The sequence below is a fragment of the Elephantulus edwardii genome, unplaced genomic scaffold (assembly GCF_000299155.1).
Source record: "Elephantulus edwardii isolate Elephantulus edwardi_28Jun2011 unplaced genomic scaffold, EleEdw1.0 scaffold00237, whole genome shotgun sequence".
NCBI lineage: Eukaryota > Metazoa > Chordata > Mammalia > Macroscelidea > Macroscelididae > Elephantulus > Elephantulus edwardii.
This window is the reverse complement of record NW_006399987.1, coordinates 236,959-253,624: the sequence shown is the minus strand read 5'-3', so window position 1 is coordinate 253,624 and position 16,666 is coordinate 236,959. Positions and strand designations below refer to the sequence as shown.

The 16,666-nt window shown below is 51.8% G+C and overlaps 1 protein-coding gene across 1 annotated transcript; it reads left to right on the top strand.

Annotated features, from left to right (window-relative positions):
• Positions 1-9,224: 9,224 nt before the first annotated feature.
• On the top strand, positions 9,225-13,018 carry LOC102873187 (mucin-16-like). The gene is made up of 4 exons (XM_006898807.1): positions 9,225-9,824; positions 11,073-11,202; positions 12,282-12,376; positions 12,857-13,018. Exons 1-4 carry the CDS (start codon positions 9,225-9,227, stop codon positions 13,016-13,018), a joined length of 987 nt encoding a protein of 328 aa, XP_006898869.1.
• Positions 13,019-16,666: the final 3,648 nt, after the last annotated feature.

The following is a 16,666-nucleotide window of genomic DNA, read 5'->3' as shown; positions in this document are numbered from 1 at the left end:
CTTCAGACATCAGGATTACAAGTCCTACAAAGACCTTGTCATCTCACCTGCATCAGGAGCCTATGGGCACCTCTGCCAGGTCCACCACCAGAATAGTCTCCCCTAAAAGCTCTGGACCTCTTAGCGCCTCCACTGAGAGCACCCCACATGCAGCATCATGGTCCACAGCTGCCACAGCTAAGTCCCTTCCTGGATCCCAGCAAGTTCCATGGACAGCGACCGGTGATGGAACAGAAATCAACCAGATCTCAGCATCAACCATCGTGCCAGCCTCTGTCACCCCATCCACTGCTCTGGACCACTCCGCAGAACGAACTTCTCCCAGGGCAATGACTACAGATGTGTTCACAGCAGAAGTCTCAGATGGCCCTGCAACTCATCAGCCCTTTGCTTCAACTGAGAGCTTAGCCACAAGAGACAGCAGCACAGGAACCCCTCCGCGTACAACCCGCCTGTCCATGCCACACTCGGCTTCTTTGGAGACAGCCACACATTTGACTCTGGCTGGGAAAACTCCCCCACTTTCCATGACCCCAGAAGAGACTAGTGTGACTGTTATGTCAAGTGCCTCAGAAATTACAGACTCATCATTAAGACAAGCTGCTTCTACCATCTCTGAAACATCAACTATTGGAAGCGCCGACTTCAGGGAGCCCACCAGCCTGGGACTCACCCCACTGAACACTGTGCGTTCCTTTTCTCCTGAAAGTCCCTCCACTGGAGATGTCAGGACTAGCACTAGGGCTCCTCTTTCGACGTCTACTTCTCCTCACAGTGATAAAGTCTCAGGGACAAACAGCTTTCCAATCCAAGCAAGTGCTTCCTCCTTGACTTCAGAGACCTTAGCCATGGCAGAAACTAGCTCAAATGTCACTATTGCTGTGACAGTGAGTAATACAGATACAAATACTAAGACAATTGAAATCGCCACTCCTTCCCCGAAGCCCTTTTCTCCATCAGAGGAAGAGACAGTGGGGACTGTTTTCACCTTCAGTGTCTCTTCTGGAGTCACAGACTCACAGAGCGTCCCCATAACCAGGATACAGTCTTCTGAGCGGTCAGGGACTGTCAGCACCCATGGCCTCACCAATGTTTCAGAAGATAAAACCAACACATCTCCATCTACCAGTTCAATCCCCATGGAGACCAAAACTCCACTGCTCATCACTACAGTAGAGACTACTAGCACTGTGAGTCCCTCCAAGGAGCCGGCTGAGACTTCATCTCCTGGAAGAGAGATCACTCTGACCACCACCTCAGCCTTCAGCCCCAGTTTTGTAAGATCTGAAAGCGAGGCCACACGGCCACCTGAGGGCTCTTCATCTCCTCCAGTGGAGAAGCTCACAGCCACAGCCCACACCTCTGTCAAGCGCACTCCCAGCACAGCTGGCCCTGGGAGCTCTGCCATCCCCAGTGCACACATTCCCAGCACCCCTTCGACAGACTCTTGGACTAGTTTCAGGACAGATAAAGACTTAACAGAATCCCAGCACAGCAGGTGGACAGAGACAAGTTCAGAAATGCCAGCACACGGGACCTCAGCATTGACTACTGTAGCAGCCTCTGTTGCCACCTCAAACCCCTCTCTCACAGCTTCTCCACAGGAGCCTTCACCTCATGCCCTGCAAGAGCCCCTAAGCACAGGCCGCACCTCTGTCAGGCCCACCACTGGGACAGTCTCCCCTACAAGCTCTGAACCCCTAAAAGCATCCAGTGCTATCACCTCTCAGGATATCTCATGGTCCAGTGCTTCAACAATTACACTTGCACCTGCATCCCAGAATGGTCTAAGGACAGGGACAAGGAAAGGAATAGAAATAGAGCCAGCTTCAGCATCAACCAGTGTGCTGGTCACTGTAACCCCATCCACTCCACCTGCCCAGTCCACAGAAGAAACTGCTTTCGTGGAAATAACTCGAGATGTAGTCACTGTCAAAGCCACAAGTGATCCAGCCACTCATGAGTTCCTTACTTCCACTGAGAGCTCAGCCATGAGAAGCAGCAGCACAGGGACCTTCCAGAGTACAACACATCAATTCATGCCACCCTCAGCTTCATCTGCGACAGCCACACCTTTGACTCTGCCTCAGAAAACTCTCCTGATCACCACTGTCCCAGAAGAAACCATGGGGAATGTTACCTCAAGCGCTCCAGGAATGGCAGATTCTCCACCAGGACTGGCTTCCTCTACTGTGTCTGAAACATCAACTACTCAAACCCCTGACTTCCTGGAGCACACGAGCCTGGAATTTACCCCACCGAAAACTGTGCATTCCTTTTCTTCTGAAGCTGCCTCAACTGGAGGTGTCACAGTGAGCTCAAGGACCCCTCTATTGGCATCTACTTCACCTCAAAGTGATCAAATTTCAGCAACTAGCAACTTCCCAGGCCACACAAATACCTCCTCATTGACTTCAGGGACCCTCGACGTGACAGGAACCAGCTCAAGTCTCACTAATTCCATGACATTCAGTAAAGCAAACTCAAATGCTGAGATAGTTGGAAGTACAAGTGCTTCTCTGACACAATTTTCTCCATCAGAGGAAGGAACGGCAGGGACTGGCCATGCTGCCACTGCCTCTTCTGCAGTCACAGACACAACAAGCCTCTTCACCACCAGGATGTCGTCTTTCGAATGGTCAGGGGGTGCCAGCACCCACGGCCTCACCAGTGTTTCAGAGGAGAAAGCCAACACTTCTCCATCTATCACTTCTATCCCCAAGGAGACCAAGACTCCACTGTCTATTGATACAGCGGAGACTAAGAACACTGTACGTCCCTCCAATGAGCCGGCTGAGACTTCACCTCCTGGAGCTGAAATCAGTTTGGCTGACACCTCATCCTTCAGCCCCAGTTTTACAAAACTTGAAAGCAAGGTCACAAGGCCAATGGGGATCTCCTCATCTCACCCAGAGGAAGAGTTCACAGCAACAGCCAGCACCTCTACAGGGCTCACTCTCAGCACAGCCAGCCCTCAAAGCTCTGACACTCTCAGTGCACACATTGCCAGCACCCCTTCTCCAGGATCTTGGGTGAGTCCCAGAACAGATAAAGACTTAACAGAATCCCAGCACAGCAGGTGGATGGAGGAAAGTCCTGCAATGCCAGCACATGGGACCTCAGCAATGACAAGTATGCCAGCTACTGTCACCATCTCAAACAACACTGTCACAAGTTCTCCCAAGGTGTTTTCATCTCCCCCATTGCAGGAACCCATGCACACAGGCAGCGCCTCTGCCAGGCCCACCACCACATGGACAAGCTCCCCTGCAAACTCCAAACCCCTTAGTGTCTCCACTGCCAGCACCCCACAGGCGGTGCCAGGGTCCAGTGCTGGCACAGTCAAGTTCACTTCGGGAACGCAGCATCTTCCCTGGACAGTGACAAGGAGAATAAAAATAGATCCAATCTCAGCATCAACCAGCGTGCCAGCATCTACAACCCATTCTGCTCCTCCCACCAAGTCCACAGAACAAATGTCCTCCAGGGAAATGGCTACAGACATGTTCACAGCAGAAGCCACTCGTGACCCAGGAACTCATCAGTTCCTTTCATCCACTGAGAGCCCAGCCACAAGCAGCAGCATAGCATCAACCAAGGGTACAACACATCTGTCCACACTGCCCCTGGCTTCACCTGCTGCTCCCACACACTCACCTGTGGCTGGTAAAGATCCCCCAGTCTCCACAACACCAACCAAGACCAGGACGACTGCTATCTCGAGCACCCCAGGAATAACAGACTCCTCCATACAATTGGCTCCTTCCATATCTGACACATCAACTACTGGAACCCCAGGCTTCAGGGAGCTCACCAGCCTGGGACTCACCCCACCGAACACTGGGCATTCCTTTTCTCCTGAAGCTCCCTCTACTGGAGACACCAGGACAAGCACTAGGGCTCCTCTATTGACGTCCACTTCGTCTCGTGGAGGTCACATCTCAGGGACAAGAAACTTCCCAACGCAAACAAGCACTTCCTCACTGACTTCACGGACTCTAGCCATGACAGAAACAAACTCAAGTGTCACTAATTCCAAGACATTTAGTAATGTCAACACAAAGGCTGAGACAATTAAAACCACAACTCCTTCTCTGAAACCACCTTCTCAGTCAGAGAAATGGACATCAGGAGCTGTTCAGACCTCTTCTGTAGTCACAGACTCACCGAGCGTCCCCACAACCAGGATGCTGTCTTCTGACTGGTCAGGGACTGCCAGCACCCACAGCCTCTCCAGTGGTACAGAGGAGACAACCAACACATCTCCATCTACCAGTTCTGTCTCCATGGAGACCAAGACTCCACTGCCCATCACTGCAGTGGAGACTAAGAACACCGTGAGTTCCTCCAATGAGCCAGCTGAGACTTCATCACCTGGAACAGAAGTCCGTTTGACCACCATCTCAGCCTTCAGCCCCAGTTTTACAAAATCTGAAAGCGAGACCATGAGGCCAACAGAGATCTCTTCATCTTACCCAGAGAAAGAGCTTACCGCCCCAGCCAGCAGCTCCTCGGGGCACACTGCTCATACTCCTGGCCCTGGGAGCTCTGGCATCCTCCGTACACACAGTTCCAGCACCCCTGCACCAGTGATCCAGACAGGTGACACAACAGATAAAGGCTTAACAGGATCCCAGCACAACAGATGGGATGAAACAAGTCCTGAAATGCCAACACACTGGACCTCAGCTTCCGGCACCACTTCAAATGCCAGGCTCACAACTTCTGCACAGGTGTCTTCATCTCACACACTGGGGGAGCCCATTAGCCCAGGCAGCACCCCTGCCAGGTACATCACTGGAGCAGTCTCCCCTACAAGCTCTGAACCTCTTAGTGCCTCTACTGCTCACACCCCACCAGCGGTGACATGGACCAGTGCTGGCACAGTTCAGTTCCCTTCTGGATCTCAGCACGTTTCATGGACAGTGACTAGTGAAGTTACAGACATGGAGAAAATGTCAACATTCACCAGTGTGCCGGCCTCTGTAATCCATTCCACTCCACCTGACGAGGCCACAGAAGAAACTTCTTCCAGGGAAATGACTACAGATGTGCCCACAGCACAAGCCACAAGTGGCCTGGTCACAGATCACTTCCTTGCTCCCAAGCAGAGCTCAGCCAATGCAGGAAGCAGCACAGGAATGATACAGTCTACAGCACATCCATCCATGCCCCCCTGGACACATTGGACTCTGGCTAGGGAAATTCCCCCAATCTCCACGGTGACAACAGAGACCAGAGTGTCTGCTTCCTCAAGTGCTCCAGGAATGACAGACACATCCTTACGACTGGCTTCCTCCACGGTCTCTGAAACATCAACTCTTAGAAGCTCTGACTTCAGGGAGCACACCAGCCTGGGACCAACCCCACTGAACACTGTGCGTTCCTTTTCTCCTGAAGATCTCTCTAGTAGAGATGTCAGCACAAGCACTAGGACTCCTCTATTGAAATCTACATCATCTCAAAGTGATCATGTCTCAGCAACCAGCAGCTTCCCAGTCCAAACAAGTACTTCCTCTCTGCCTTCAGGGACTTTAGCCATGACCAAATCCATCTCAAGTGTCACCAACTCCATGACAATAAGCAAAGCAGAAATAACTGCTGAGAAAGTTGAAAGTACCACTCTTTCTTTGGAGCCCTCTTCTCGGTCAGACGAAGGGACAGCAGAAACTGTTCTCACCTTCAGTGTCCCCTCTGGGGTCACAGACTCACGAAGCATCCCCACAACCAGGATGCTGTCTTCTGAGTGGTCAGGGACTGTCAGCACCCACGGTCTCTCCAGTGTTTCTGAGGAGAAAAGCAGCACCTCTCCGTCTATCCCCATGGAGACCAAGACTCCACTGCCCATCACTCCAGTGGAGACTAAGAGCACCGTGAATCCCTCCAATGAGCCGGCTGAGACTTCATCGCCTGGAACAGAGATCAATTTGACCACCACCTCAGCCCTGGTCCTCAATGTCACAAAATCTGAATATGAGGCCACTAGTCCAACTAGTGAGGCCTCTTCACCTTACCCCATGGAGGGGCTCACGGCCGCAGCCAGCACCTCTGCAGGGCCCACGGCTGGCACGGCTGGTGCTGGGAGCTCTGACATCCTCAGTGCACACATTCCCAGTGCCACTTCACCAGTCTCTTGGACAAGTGACAGAAACATCAAACACTTAACAAGTTCCGAGCACAGCCGATGGACAGAGACTCGTCCTCCTGCGCCAACACGCAGCACCTCAGTACTGACTAGTGTACCAGCTTCTGTTGCTGCTTCAAACACCAGACTCACAACTCCTACACAGGCATCTTTATCTCACCAACAGCAGGAGCCCATAAGCACAGGTATCACCTCTGCCAGGTCCACCACCAAGACAGACTCCCGTACAAGCTCTGCACCTCTTAGTGCACCCACTTCTAGCCCCCCACAGGCAGTGCCGTGGTCCAGTGCTGGTACAGTTAAATTTCTTTCAGAATCCCAGAGTGTGCCATGGGCAGAGACAAGTGATGCTACAGAAACTGAGAGAATCCCAGCATCAACCAGTGTGCCGGCCTCTGGGAGCCGTTCGGCTCCAACGTCACACCCCACTGAAGAAGCTTCTCCCTGGGAAATGACGAGAGCTACTTTCACACCAGAAGCCACAGATCAGTTCTTCGCTCCCACTGAGAGCTCAGCCACCAGAGGCAGCAGCACAGCAACCACCCAGAGAACGACACATCTGTCCCTGTCACCCTCGGCTTCACCTGAGACAGCCACACATTTGACTCTGGCTGGAATAACTCTCCCAATTTCTGTGACACCAGAGAAGACCAGGGTGACTGTTTCCCCAGGTGCTCCAGAAACAACAGGCTCATCATTAATACAAGCTGCTTCTACCATCTTTGAAACACCACCTACTGGAAGCCCTGACTTCAGGGAGCACACCAGCCTGGGACTCACCCCACCAAGCACTGGGCATTCTTTATTTCCTGAAGCTCCCTCTACTGGAGACGCCAGGCCAAGCACCAAGGCTCCTGTATTGATGTCCACTTCAACTCACAGTGAGAAAGTCCCAGAGACAAGCAGCTTCCCAGTGCAAACAAGTACTTCCTCAGTGACATCAGGGACCCTCGCCACGACAGAATTCCGGTCAAGTATCACCAACTCCATGACATTAAATAATGCACAAACAAATGCTGGAAGAGCTGAAGGCCCAACTCCTTCTCCGGAGCCCTCTTCTCCATCAGAGGAAAGGACAACAAGGACCACCCTGGCCTTCGGTGCCTCTTTGGGGGTCACAGACTCACCAAACATCCCCACAACCAGGATACTGCCTTCTGAATGGTCAGGGGGTCCCAGCACCCACGGCCTCTCCAGTGTTTCTGAGGAGAAAACCAACACGTCTCCATCTACCAGTTCTATCCCCACGGAGTCCAGGCCTCCGCTGGTCATCACTGGAGCAGAGACTAAGAGCACCGTGAGTGCCTCTGATGAGCCGGCTGAGACTTCATCACCTGGAACAGAGACCCATTTAACCACCGCCTCAGCATTCAGCCTCGGTTTTACCAAATCTGAAAGCAACACCCCAAGTCCAACCAGGGCATCTTCATCTCACTTGGTGGAGGAGCTCACAACCACAGCCAGCACCTCTGCAGGGCTCACTGCCGGCAAGGCTGGTCCTGGGAGCTCAGACCTCCTCAGTGCACACATTCCCAATGCTACTTCTCCAAACACATGGACAAGTGTGAGAACAGTGAAACACTTAACAGGATCCCAGCACAGCAAGGGGATCGATACAAGTCCTGAAATGCCAGCACACAGGACCTCAGCAGTGACTAATATGCCAGTTTCTGACACCACCTCAAACAACATGCTCACAACTTCTGCACAGGAGTCTTCATCTCATGCACTGCAGGAGCCCATAAACACGGGCCACACCTCTGTCAGGCCCACCACTGGGACTGTCACTCCTATAACCTCTGAACCCTTTAGCGCCTCCATAGCCAGCACCTCACAAGATATTTCATGGACCAGTGTTTCAACAGTTATGTTCCCTTCTGGATCCCAGCATGTTCCATGGACAGTGAAAAGTGATGAAATAGAGCAAATCTCAGCATCATCCAGAGTGCCAGCCTCTGGCACCCCAACCACTCCACTGGCACAGTCCAGAGAAGAAACTTCTGCCATAGGTATAACTACAGACACATTCACAGCAGAACCCACAAAAGAGTCGGCCACTGATGACTTCCTCATTCCCACTGAGAGCTCAGCCACAGGAACCACCCAGAAAACAACACATTCATCCATGTCACCCTCGACTTCATCTGAGGCAGCCACACATTTGACTCTGGGTAGAACAACTCTCCTAACCTCCATGATGCCAGCAGAGACAAGGGTAACTGTCACCTCAGGTGATCCAGGAATCACAGACTCACCATTAGGACCAATTGCTTCTACCATCTCAGAAACATCAACAGTGCCTGCCTCCATCACTCCATCCACTTCACTGGCCCAGTTCACAAAAGAAACTTCTCCCACAGCTCTACCTACAATTACACTCACAGGAGAAGCCACAAAAGACTCAGCCACTGATCACTTCCTCGCTCCTACTGTGAACTCAGCCACCAGTGGCAGCAGCACAGGAACCACCGAGAGAATGACACATCCATCTGTGTCACCCTCAGCTTCATCTGAGACATTCACACATTTGACTCTGGATGGGACAGCACTCCCAATTTCTGTGATACAAGAAGAGACAAGGGTGACTGTTTCCTCAGGTGCTCCAGAAACAACAGACTTATCATTAAGACAAGCTTCCTCTATCATCTCAGAAACTTCAACTACTGGAAGCACTGACTTCAGGGAGCACACCAGCCTGGGACTCACCCTACCTAACACTGTGCATTCCTTTTCTCCCAAAGGTCCCTCTACTGGAGATGTCAGGACAAGCACTAGGGAACTTCCGTTGATATCAACTTCATCTGACAGTGGTAAAGTCTCTGGGACAAGCAGCTTCCCAATCCAAACAAGTGCTTCCTCATTGACTTCAGGGACCCTCGTCCTGACAGAACTCACCTCAAATATCACCAACTCTATGACATTAAGTAATGCAGAAACAAGCCATGCTACTGAGACAGTCGACAGTATAACTCCTTCACTAGAGACCTATTATCCATCCCAGGAATGGACAACAGGGACTGTCCACCCCATCACTGCCTCTTCTGGGATCAAAGACTCAATGAGGGTCCCCACGACCAGCATGTTGACTTCTGAATGGTCAGGGAGTGCCAGCACCCACGGCCTCACCAGTGCACCAGAGGAGAAAACCAACACTTCTCCATCTACCGAGTCCATCCCCTGGGAGACCAAGACTCCACTGCCCATCAGTACAGAGGAGACTACGAACACTCACAGTCCCACAAGCGAGCCATCTGAGACTACTTCACCTGAAACAGAGATTAATTTGACCATCACCTCAGACTTCAGCTCTACTTTTCCAACCACTAAAAGCAAGTCCATAAAGCCAACTGAGGTCTCTTCATCTCACTCAACAGAAGTGCTCACCATGACAGTCAGCAGCAGCACTGCGGGGCACACAGCTGGGACAGCTGGCCCTCCTGGAAGCTCTGACCTCCTGGGGACACACACATCCAGTACCCCTTCACCCAGCCTGTGGACAAGTGCCAGGACAGTCAAAGACTTAACGGGATCCCAGCACAGCAGCGGGACCGAGACAAGTCCTGAAACGCCTGCTCACAGGACCTCAGCATTGACAGGTGTGCCAGCTTCTGCCACCACCTCAGACACCAGGTTTACAAGTTCTGCAGAGGTCTCTTCATCTCAGGCACTGCAGGAATCCGTAAGTACTGACAGCATGTCCACAAGGTCCACCACTGAGAGACTGTCCCCAGCGAGCTCTGAGCCTCTTAGAGCGTCCACCTCCAGCATCCCACAGGCAGTGACACGATCCAGTGCTGGCACAGTTCAGTTGTCTTCTGGATCCCACCATGTTCCACCAACAGCGACAAGTGAAGGACCAATAACAGAACAAATCACTTTTCCAACCTCTGTCACTCAATCCACTCCACTGGCTCAGCTCACCAAAGAAACATCTCCCATGGATATAACTACAGTTACACTCACAACAGAAGCCACAAAAGACTCAGTCACTGGTCACTTCCTCGCTTCTACCGAGAGCTCAGCCACCAAGGGCAGCGGCACAGGAACCACCCAGAGGACGACACATCAGTTTGTGTCACCCTTGCCTTCGACTGAGACAACCACACATTTGACTCTGGGGGGGACAGCTCTCCCAATTTCTATGACACCAGAAGATACCAGGGTGACTGTCACCTCAAGTGCTCCAGCAATGACAGAGTCACCATTAAGACCAACTATTTCTACCATCTCAGAAACTTCAACTACTGGAAGCCCTAACTTCAGGGAGCACACCAGCCTGGAACTCACCCCACCGAACACTGGGCATACTTTATCTCCAAAAGCTCTCTCTACTGGAGACACCAAGCCAAGCAACAAGTCTCCTCTATTGACATCCACTTCACCTCACAGCGGTAAAGGCCCAGGGACAAGCAGCTTCCCAATCCAAACAAGTACTTCCTCATTGACTTCAGGGACTCTTCCCATGACAGAACTCACCTCAAATACCACTAATGCAGAAACCAGCCGTGCTGAGACAGTCGAAAGTGCAACCCCTCCTCTGGAGTCCTATTCTCCATCACAGGAATGGACAACAAGGACTGTCCACACCACCACTGACTCCTCTGGGGTCAAAGACTCCAAAAGGATCCCCACAAGCAGCATGTTGGCTTCTGAGTGGTCAGGGAGTACCAGCACCCACAGCCTCACCAGCACACCAGAGGAGAAAACCAACACTTCTCCATCTATTGAGTCCATCCCCTGGGAGACCAAGAGTCCCCTGCCCATCAGTAGAGTGGAGACTAGGAACCCTCAGAGTCCCACAAGTCAGCCATCTCAGACTGCTTCACCTGAAACAGGAATTAATTTGACCATCACCTCAGCCATCAACTCTACTTTTACAAAATCTGAAAGCAAGTCCATAAAGCCAACTGAGGTCTCTTCATCTCAGTCAACTGGAGCGCTCACTACGGTGGTCAGCAGCGCCCCTGAAGGGCTCACTGCTGGGACAGCTGGCGCTGGGAGCTCTGACCTCCTGGGGACACACACGTCCAGTGTCCCTTCACCCAGCCTGTGGACAAGTGCCAGAACAGTCAAAGACTTCACGGGATCCCAGCACAGCAGTGGGACTGAGAAAAGTCCTGAAACACCTGCTCACAGGACCTCAGCATTGACAGGTGTGCCAGCTTCTGTCACCACCTCAGGCACCAGGTTCACAAGTTCTGCAGAGGTCTCTTCATCTCAGACACTGCAGGAATCCATAAGCACTGGCAGCATGTCCGCAAGGTCCACCACTGGGAGACTGTCCCCAACGAGCTCTGAGACTCTTAGAGCGTCCACCTCCAGCATCCCACAGGCAGTGACACGGTCCAGTGCTGGCACAGTTCAGTTCTCTTCTGGATCCCAGCATGTTCCATGGACAGCAACCAGTGAAGGACCAAAAACAGAACAAATCATTTTGCCAGCCTCTGTCACTCAATCCACTCCACTGGCACAGTTCACAGAAGAAACTTCTCCCATGGATATAACTACAGTTACACACACAGCAGAAGCCACAAAAGACTCAGCCCCTGGTCACTTCCTCGCTTCTACAGAGAGCTCAGCCACCAGAGGCAGCGGCACAACAACCACCCAGAGAACTACACATCCATCTGTGTCACCCTCGGCTTCATCTGAGACAACCATACATTTGACTCTGAGTGGGACAGCTCTCCCAAACTCCATGATGCCAGCAGACACAAGGGTGACTGTCACCTCAAGTGCTCCAGGAATGACAGACTCACCATTAGGACCAACTCCTTCTACCACCTCAAAAACATCAACTACCAGAAGCCCTGACTTCAAGCAGCCCACCAGCCTGGGACTCACCCCACTAAACACTCTGCATTCCTTTTCTCCCGAAGTTCCTTCTACTGGAGATGTCAGGTCAAGCACTAGGGAAACTCCACTGATATCAACGTCACCTCACAGTGGTAAAGTCTCAGGGACAAGCAGCTTCCCAATCCAAACAAGCACTTCCTCATTGACTTCAGGCACTCTTCCCATGACAGAACTTACCTCAAACATCACTAACTCTATGACATTAACTAATGCAGAAACCAGCCATGCTGAGACAGTCAAAACTACAACCCCTCCCCTTGAGTCCTATTCTCCATCACAGGAATGGACAACAAGGACTGTCCACCCCATCACTACGTCCTCTGGGGTCAAAGACTCAATGAGGATCCCCACAACCAGCATGTTGGTTTTGGGATCGTCAGTAAGTGCCAGCACCCACAGCCTCACCAGTGCACTAGAGGAGAAAACCAACACTTCTCCATCTACTAAATCCATCCCCTGGGAGACCAAGAGTCCCCTGCCCATCAGTAGACTGGAGACTAGCAACCCTCAGAGTCCCACAAGTCAGCCATCTGAGACTGCTTCACCTGAAACGGACATTAATTGGACCATCACCTCAGCCATCAACTCTACTTTTACAAAATCTGATAGCAAGTCCATAAAGCCAACTGAGGTCTCTTCATCTCAGTCAATGGAAGTGCTCACTGCGGTGGTCAGCAGCACCCCTGAAGGGCACTCTGCTGGGACAGCTGGCCCGGGAAGCTCTGACCTCCCCAGGACACACACATCCAGTGGCCCTTCACCCAGCCTGTGGACAAATGCCAGAACAGTCAAAGACTTAACGGAATCCCAGCACAGCAGTGGGACTGAGAAAAGTCCTGAAACGCCTGCTTACAGGACCTCAGCATTGACAGGTGTGCCAGCTTCTGTCACCACCTCAGACACCAGGTTCACAAGTTCTACAGAGGTCTCTTCATCTCAGGCACTGCAGGAATCCGTAAGCACTGGCCGCACGTCTGCAAGGTCCACCACTGGGAGACTATCCCCAACAAGCTCTGAGCCTCTTAGAGCGTCCACTTCCAGCATCCCACAGGCAGTGACACGGTCCAGTGCTGGCACAGTTCAGTTGTCTTCTGGATCCCAGCATGTTCCATGGACAGCAACCAGTGAAGGACCAAAAACAGAACAAATCACTTTGCCAACCTCTGTCACTCAATCCACTCCACTGGCTCGGTTCACTGAAGAAACGTCTCCCACAGATGTAACTACAGTTACACGCACAGCAGAAGCCACAAAAGACTCAGCCACTAATCACTTCCTCGCGTCTTCCAAGAGCTCAGCCACCAAGGGCAGTGGCACAGGAACGACCCAGAGGATGACACATCAGTCTGTGTCACCCTTGACTTCGTCTGAGACAACCACATATTTGACTCTGGGTGGGACAGCTCTGCCAAGTTTTGTGACACCAGGAGATACCAGGGTGACTGTCACCTCAAGTGCTCCAGCAATGACAGAGTCACCATTAGGACAAACTACTTCTACCATCTCAGAAACTTCAACTACCAGAAGTCCTGACTTCAGAGAGCACACAAGCCTGGGACTCACCCCACAGAACACTGGGCATACTTTATCTCCAAAAGCTCTCTCTACTGGAGACAGCAAGCCAAGCAACAAGTCCCCTCTATTGACATCCACTTCACCTCACAGCGGTAAAGGCCCAGGGACAAGCAGCTTCCCAATCCAAACAAGTACTTCCTCTTTGACTTCAGAGACCCTCACCATGACAGAACTCACCTCAAATATCACTAACTCTATCACATTATCTAATGCAGAAACCAGCCATGCTACTGAGACAGTCGAAAGTGCAACCCTTCCTCTGGAGTCCTATTCTCCATCACAGGAATGGACAACAAGGACTGTCCACACCACCACTGACTCCTCTGGGGTCGAAGACTCCAAGAGGATCCCCACAACCAGCATGTTGGCTTCTGAAAGGTCAGAGAGTACCAGCACCCACAGTCTCACCAATGCACCAGAGAAGGAAACCAACATTTCATCTACCCTATCCATCCCCTGGGAGACCAAGAGTCCCCTGCCCATCAGTACAGTGGAGACTAGGAACACTCAGAGTCCCACAAGTCAGCCATCTGAGACTGCTTCACCTGAGACAGGCATTAATTGGACCATCACCTCAGCCTTCAACTCTACTTTTACAAACTCTGAAAGCAATTCCATAAGGCCAACTGAGGTCTCTTCATCTCACTCAATGGAGGAGTTCACTATGGTGGTCAGCAGTGCCCCTGAAGGGCCCACTGCTGGGACAGCTGGCCTGGGAAGCTCTGACCTCCCCAGGACACACACGTCCAGTGGCCCTTCACCCAGCCTGTGGACAAGTGCCAGGACAGTCAAAGACTTAACGGGATCCCAGCACAGCAGTGGGACTGAGAAAAGTCCTGAAACGCCTGCTCACAGGACCTCAGCATTGACAGGTGTGCCAGCTTCTACCACCACCTCAGGCACCAGGTTCACAAGTTCTGCAGAGGTCTCTTCATCTCAGGCACTGCAGGAATCCATAAGCACTGGCAGCATGTCCACAAGGTCCACCACTGGGAGACTGTCCCCAACGAGCTCTGAGACTCTTCGAGTGTCCACCTCCAGCATCCCACAGGCAGTGACACGATCCAGTGCTGGCACAGTTCAGTTCTCTTCTGGATCCCAGCATGTTCCATGGACAGCAACAAGTGAAGGAACAAAACCAGAACAAATCACTTTGCCAACTTCTTTTACTCAATCCACTCCACTGGCTCAGTTCACCGAAGAAACGTCTCCCATGGATAAAACTACAGTTATACTCACAGGAGAAGCCACAAAAGATTCAGCCACTGATCACCTTCTGACTTTTACCAGGAGCTCAGCCACCAGAGGCAGCACAGGAACCACCCAGAGAACGATAAATCCGTCTGTATTACCCTCGGCTTCAACTGAGACAACCACACATTTGACTCTGGGTAGGACAACTCTCCCAACCTCCATGATGCCAGCAGAGACAAGGGTGACTGTCACCTCAAGTGCTCCAGGAATCACAGACTCACCATTAGGACCAACTCCAGACTTCAGGGAACCCACCAGCCTAGGACTCACCCCACTGCACACTGTGCAATCCTTTTCTCCAGAAGGTCCCTCTACTGGAGATGTCAGGACTAGCACTGAGGAGACTCCATTGATAGCAACTTCACCCCACAGTGGTAAAGTTTCAGGGACAAGCAGCTTTCCAGTCCAAACAAGTCCTTCCTCGTCAACATCAGGGACGCTTGCTAAGGCAGAAACCAGTTCAAGCTTCACTAATACCATGACATTAAGTAACGCAGATACCAGTTTTGTTGATGCAGTTGAAAGTACAACTCCTCTTCTGGAGTCCTATTCTCCATCGCATGAATGGACAACAAGGACTGTCCAGTCCTTCAGTGCCTCCTCTGGGGTCAAAGACTCAATGAGGATCCCCACAACCAGCATGTGGGCTTCTGAACAGTCGGGGAGTACCAACACCCGTGGCTTCACCAGCATCTCAGAGGAGAAAACCAACATTTCATCATCGATAAGTTCTGTAACCATGGAGACCAGGACTCCACTGTCCATCACTGGAGTGCAAACTAAGAACCCTGTGAGTCCCTCCAATGAGCCATCTGAGACTTCATCACCTGGAACAAAGACCAGTTTGACCACCACCTCACCTTTCAGCCTCAGTTTTACCAAATCTGAAAGCAACGCTTTAAGTCCAACTGGGGTGTCTTCATCTCACTCGATGGCGGAGTTCACAACCACAGCCAGCACCTCTGCAGGGCTCACTGCCGGCACCACTGGCCCTGAGAGCTCAGAACTCCTCAGTACACACATTCCCAGTGCTACCGCACCAAGTACCTGGACAAGTGCTGGAACTATTAGAGACCTAACAGGATCCCAGCACAGCAGGGGTCCTGACATAAGTCCTGAAATGCCAGCACACAAGACCTCAGCGTGGACTAGTGTGCCAGCTTTGGACACCACTTCAAACATCAGACTCACAAGTTCTGCAATGGCATCTTCATCTCCCTTATGGCAAGAGCCCATGAGCACAGGAAGTGCTACGTCCAGGTCCGCCACTGGAGCAGTCTCCCCTACAAGCTCAGAACCTCTTAGGGCCTCCATTGCTAGCACCTCACATGCTGTGCTATGGTCCAAAGGAGCTGTCACAGTGAAGTTTATTTCTGGATCCCAGCGTGTCCCATGGACAGAGATGAGTGAGGTGACAGAAATGGAGCAGATGTCAGCATCAACCAGCGTACCAGCCTCTGTGAGTCGTTCCACTCCAACGTCACACTCCACTGAAGAAACTTCTCCCTGGGCAATGACCACAGACACATTCACACCAGAAGTCACAGATGGTCTGAAGACAGATCACTTCCTAGCTTCCACTCTGAGCTCAGCCAAAACAGACAGCAACACAGGGGCCACCCAGAGTACAACACATGTCTCCATGCCACCCTCAGCTTCATCTGAAACATCCCCACATTTGACTCTGGCTGGGGAAACTCCCCCAATCTCCATGGTGCCAGTAGGGACCAGAATGCCTGCTACCTCAAGTCCTCCAGGAATGACAGGCTCTTCATTGGAACTGGCTTCTTCTACCATTTTTGAAACATCAACTGCTGGAAGCCCTCACTTCATGGA

Coding starts and splice junctions, on each gene's coding strand:
- LOC102873187 (XM_006898807.1), top strand. CDS start 9,225: ATGTTGACTTCTGAATGGTCAGGGAGTGCCAGCACCCACGGCCTCACC. Junction 11,203..12,281: donor TTCACCCAGCCTGTGGACAA/GTGCCAGAACAG, acceptor TCTCCATCACAG/GAATGGACAACAAGGACTGT. Junction 12,377..12,856: donor AGCATGTTGGTTTTGGGATC/GTCAGTAAGTGC, acceptor GCCTGCTTACAG/GACCTCAGCATTGACAGGTG.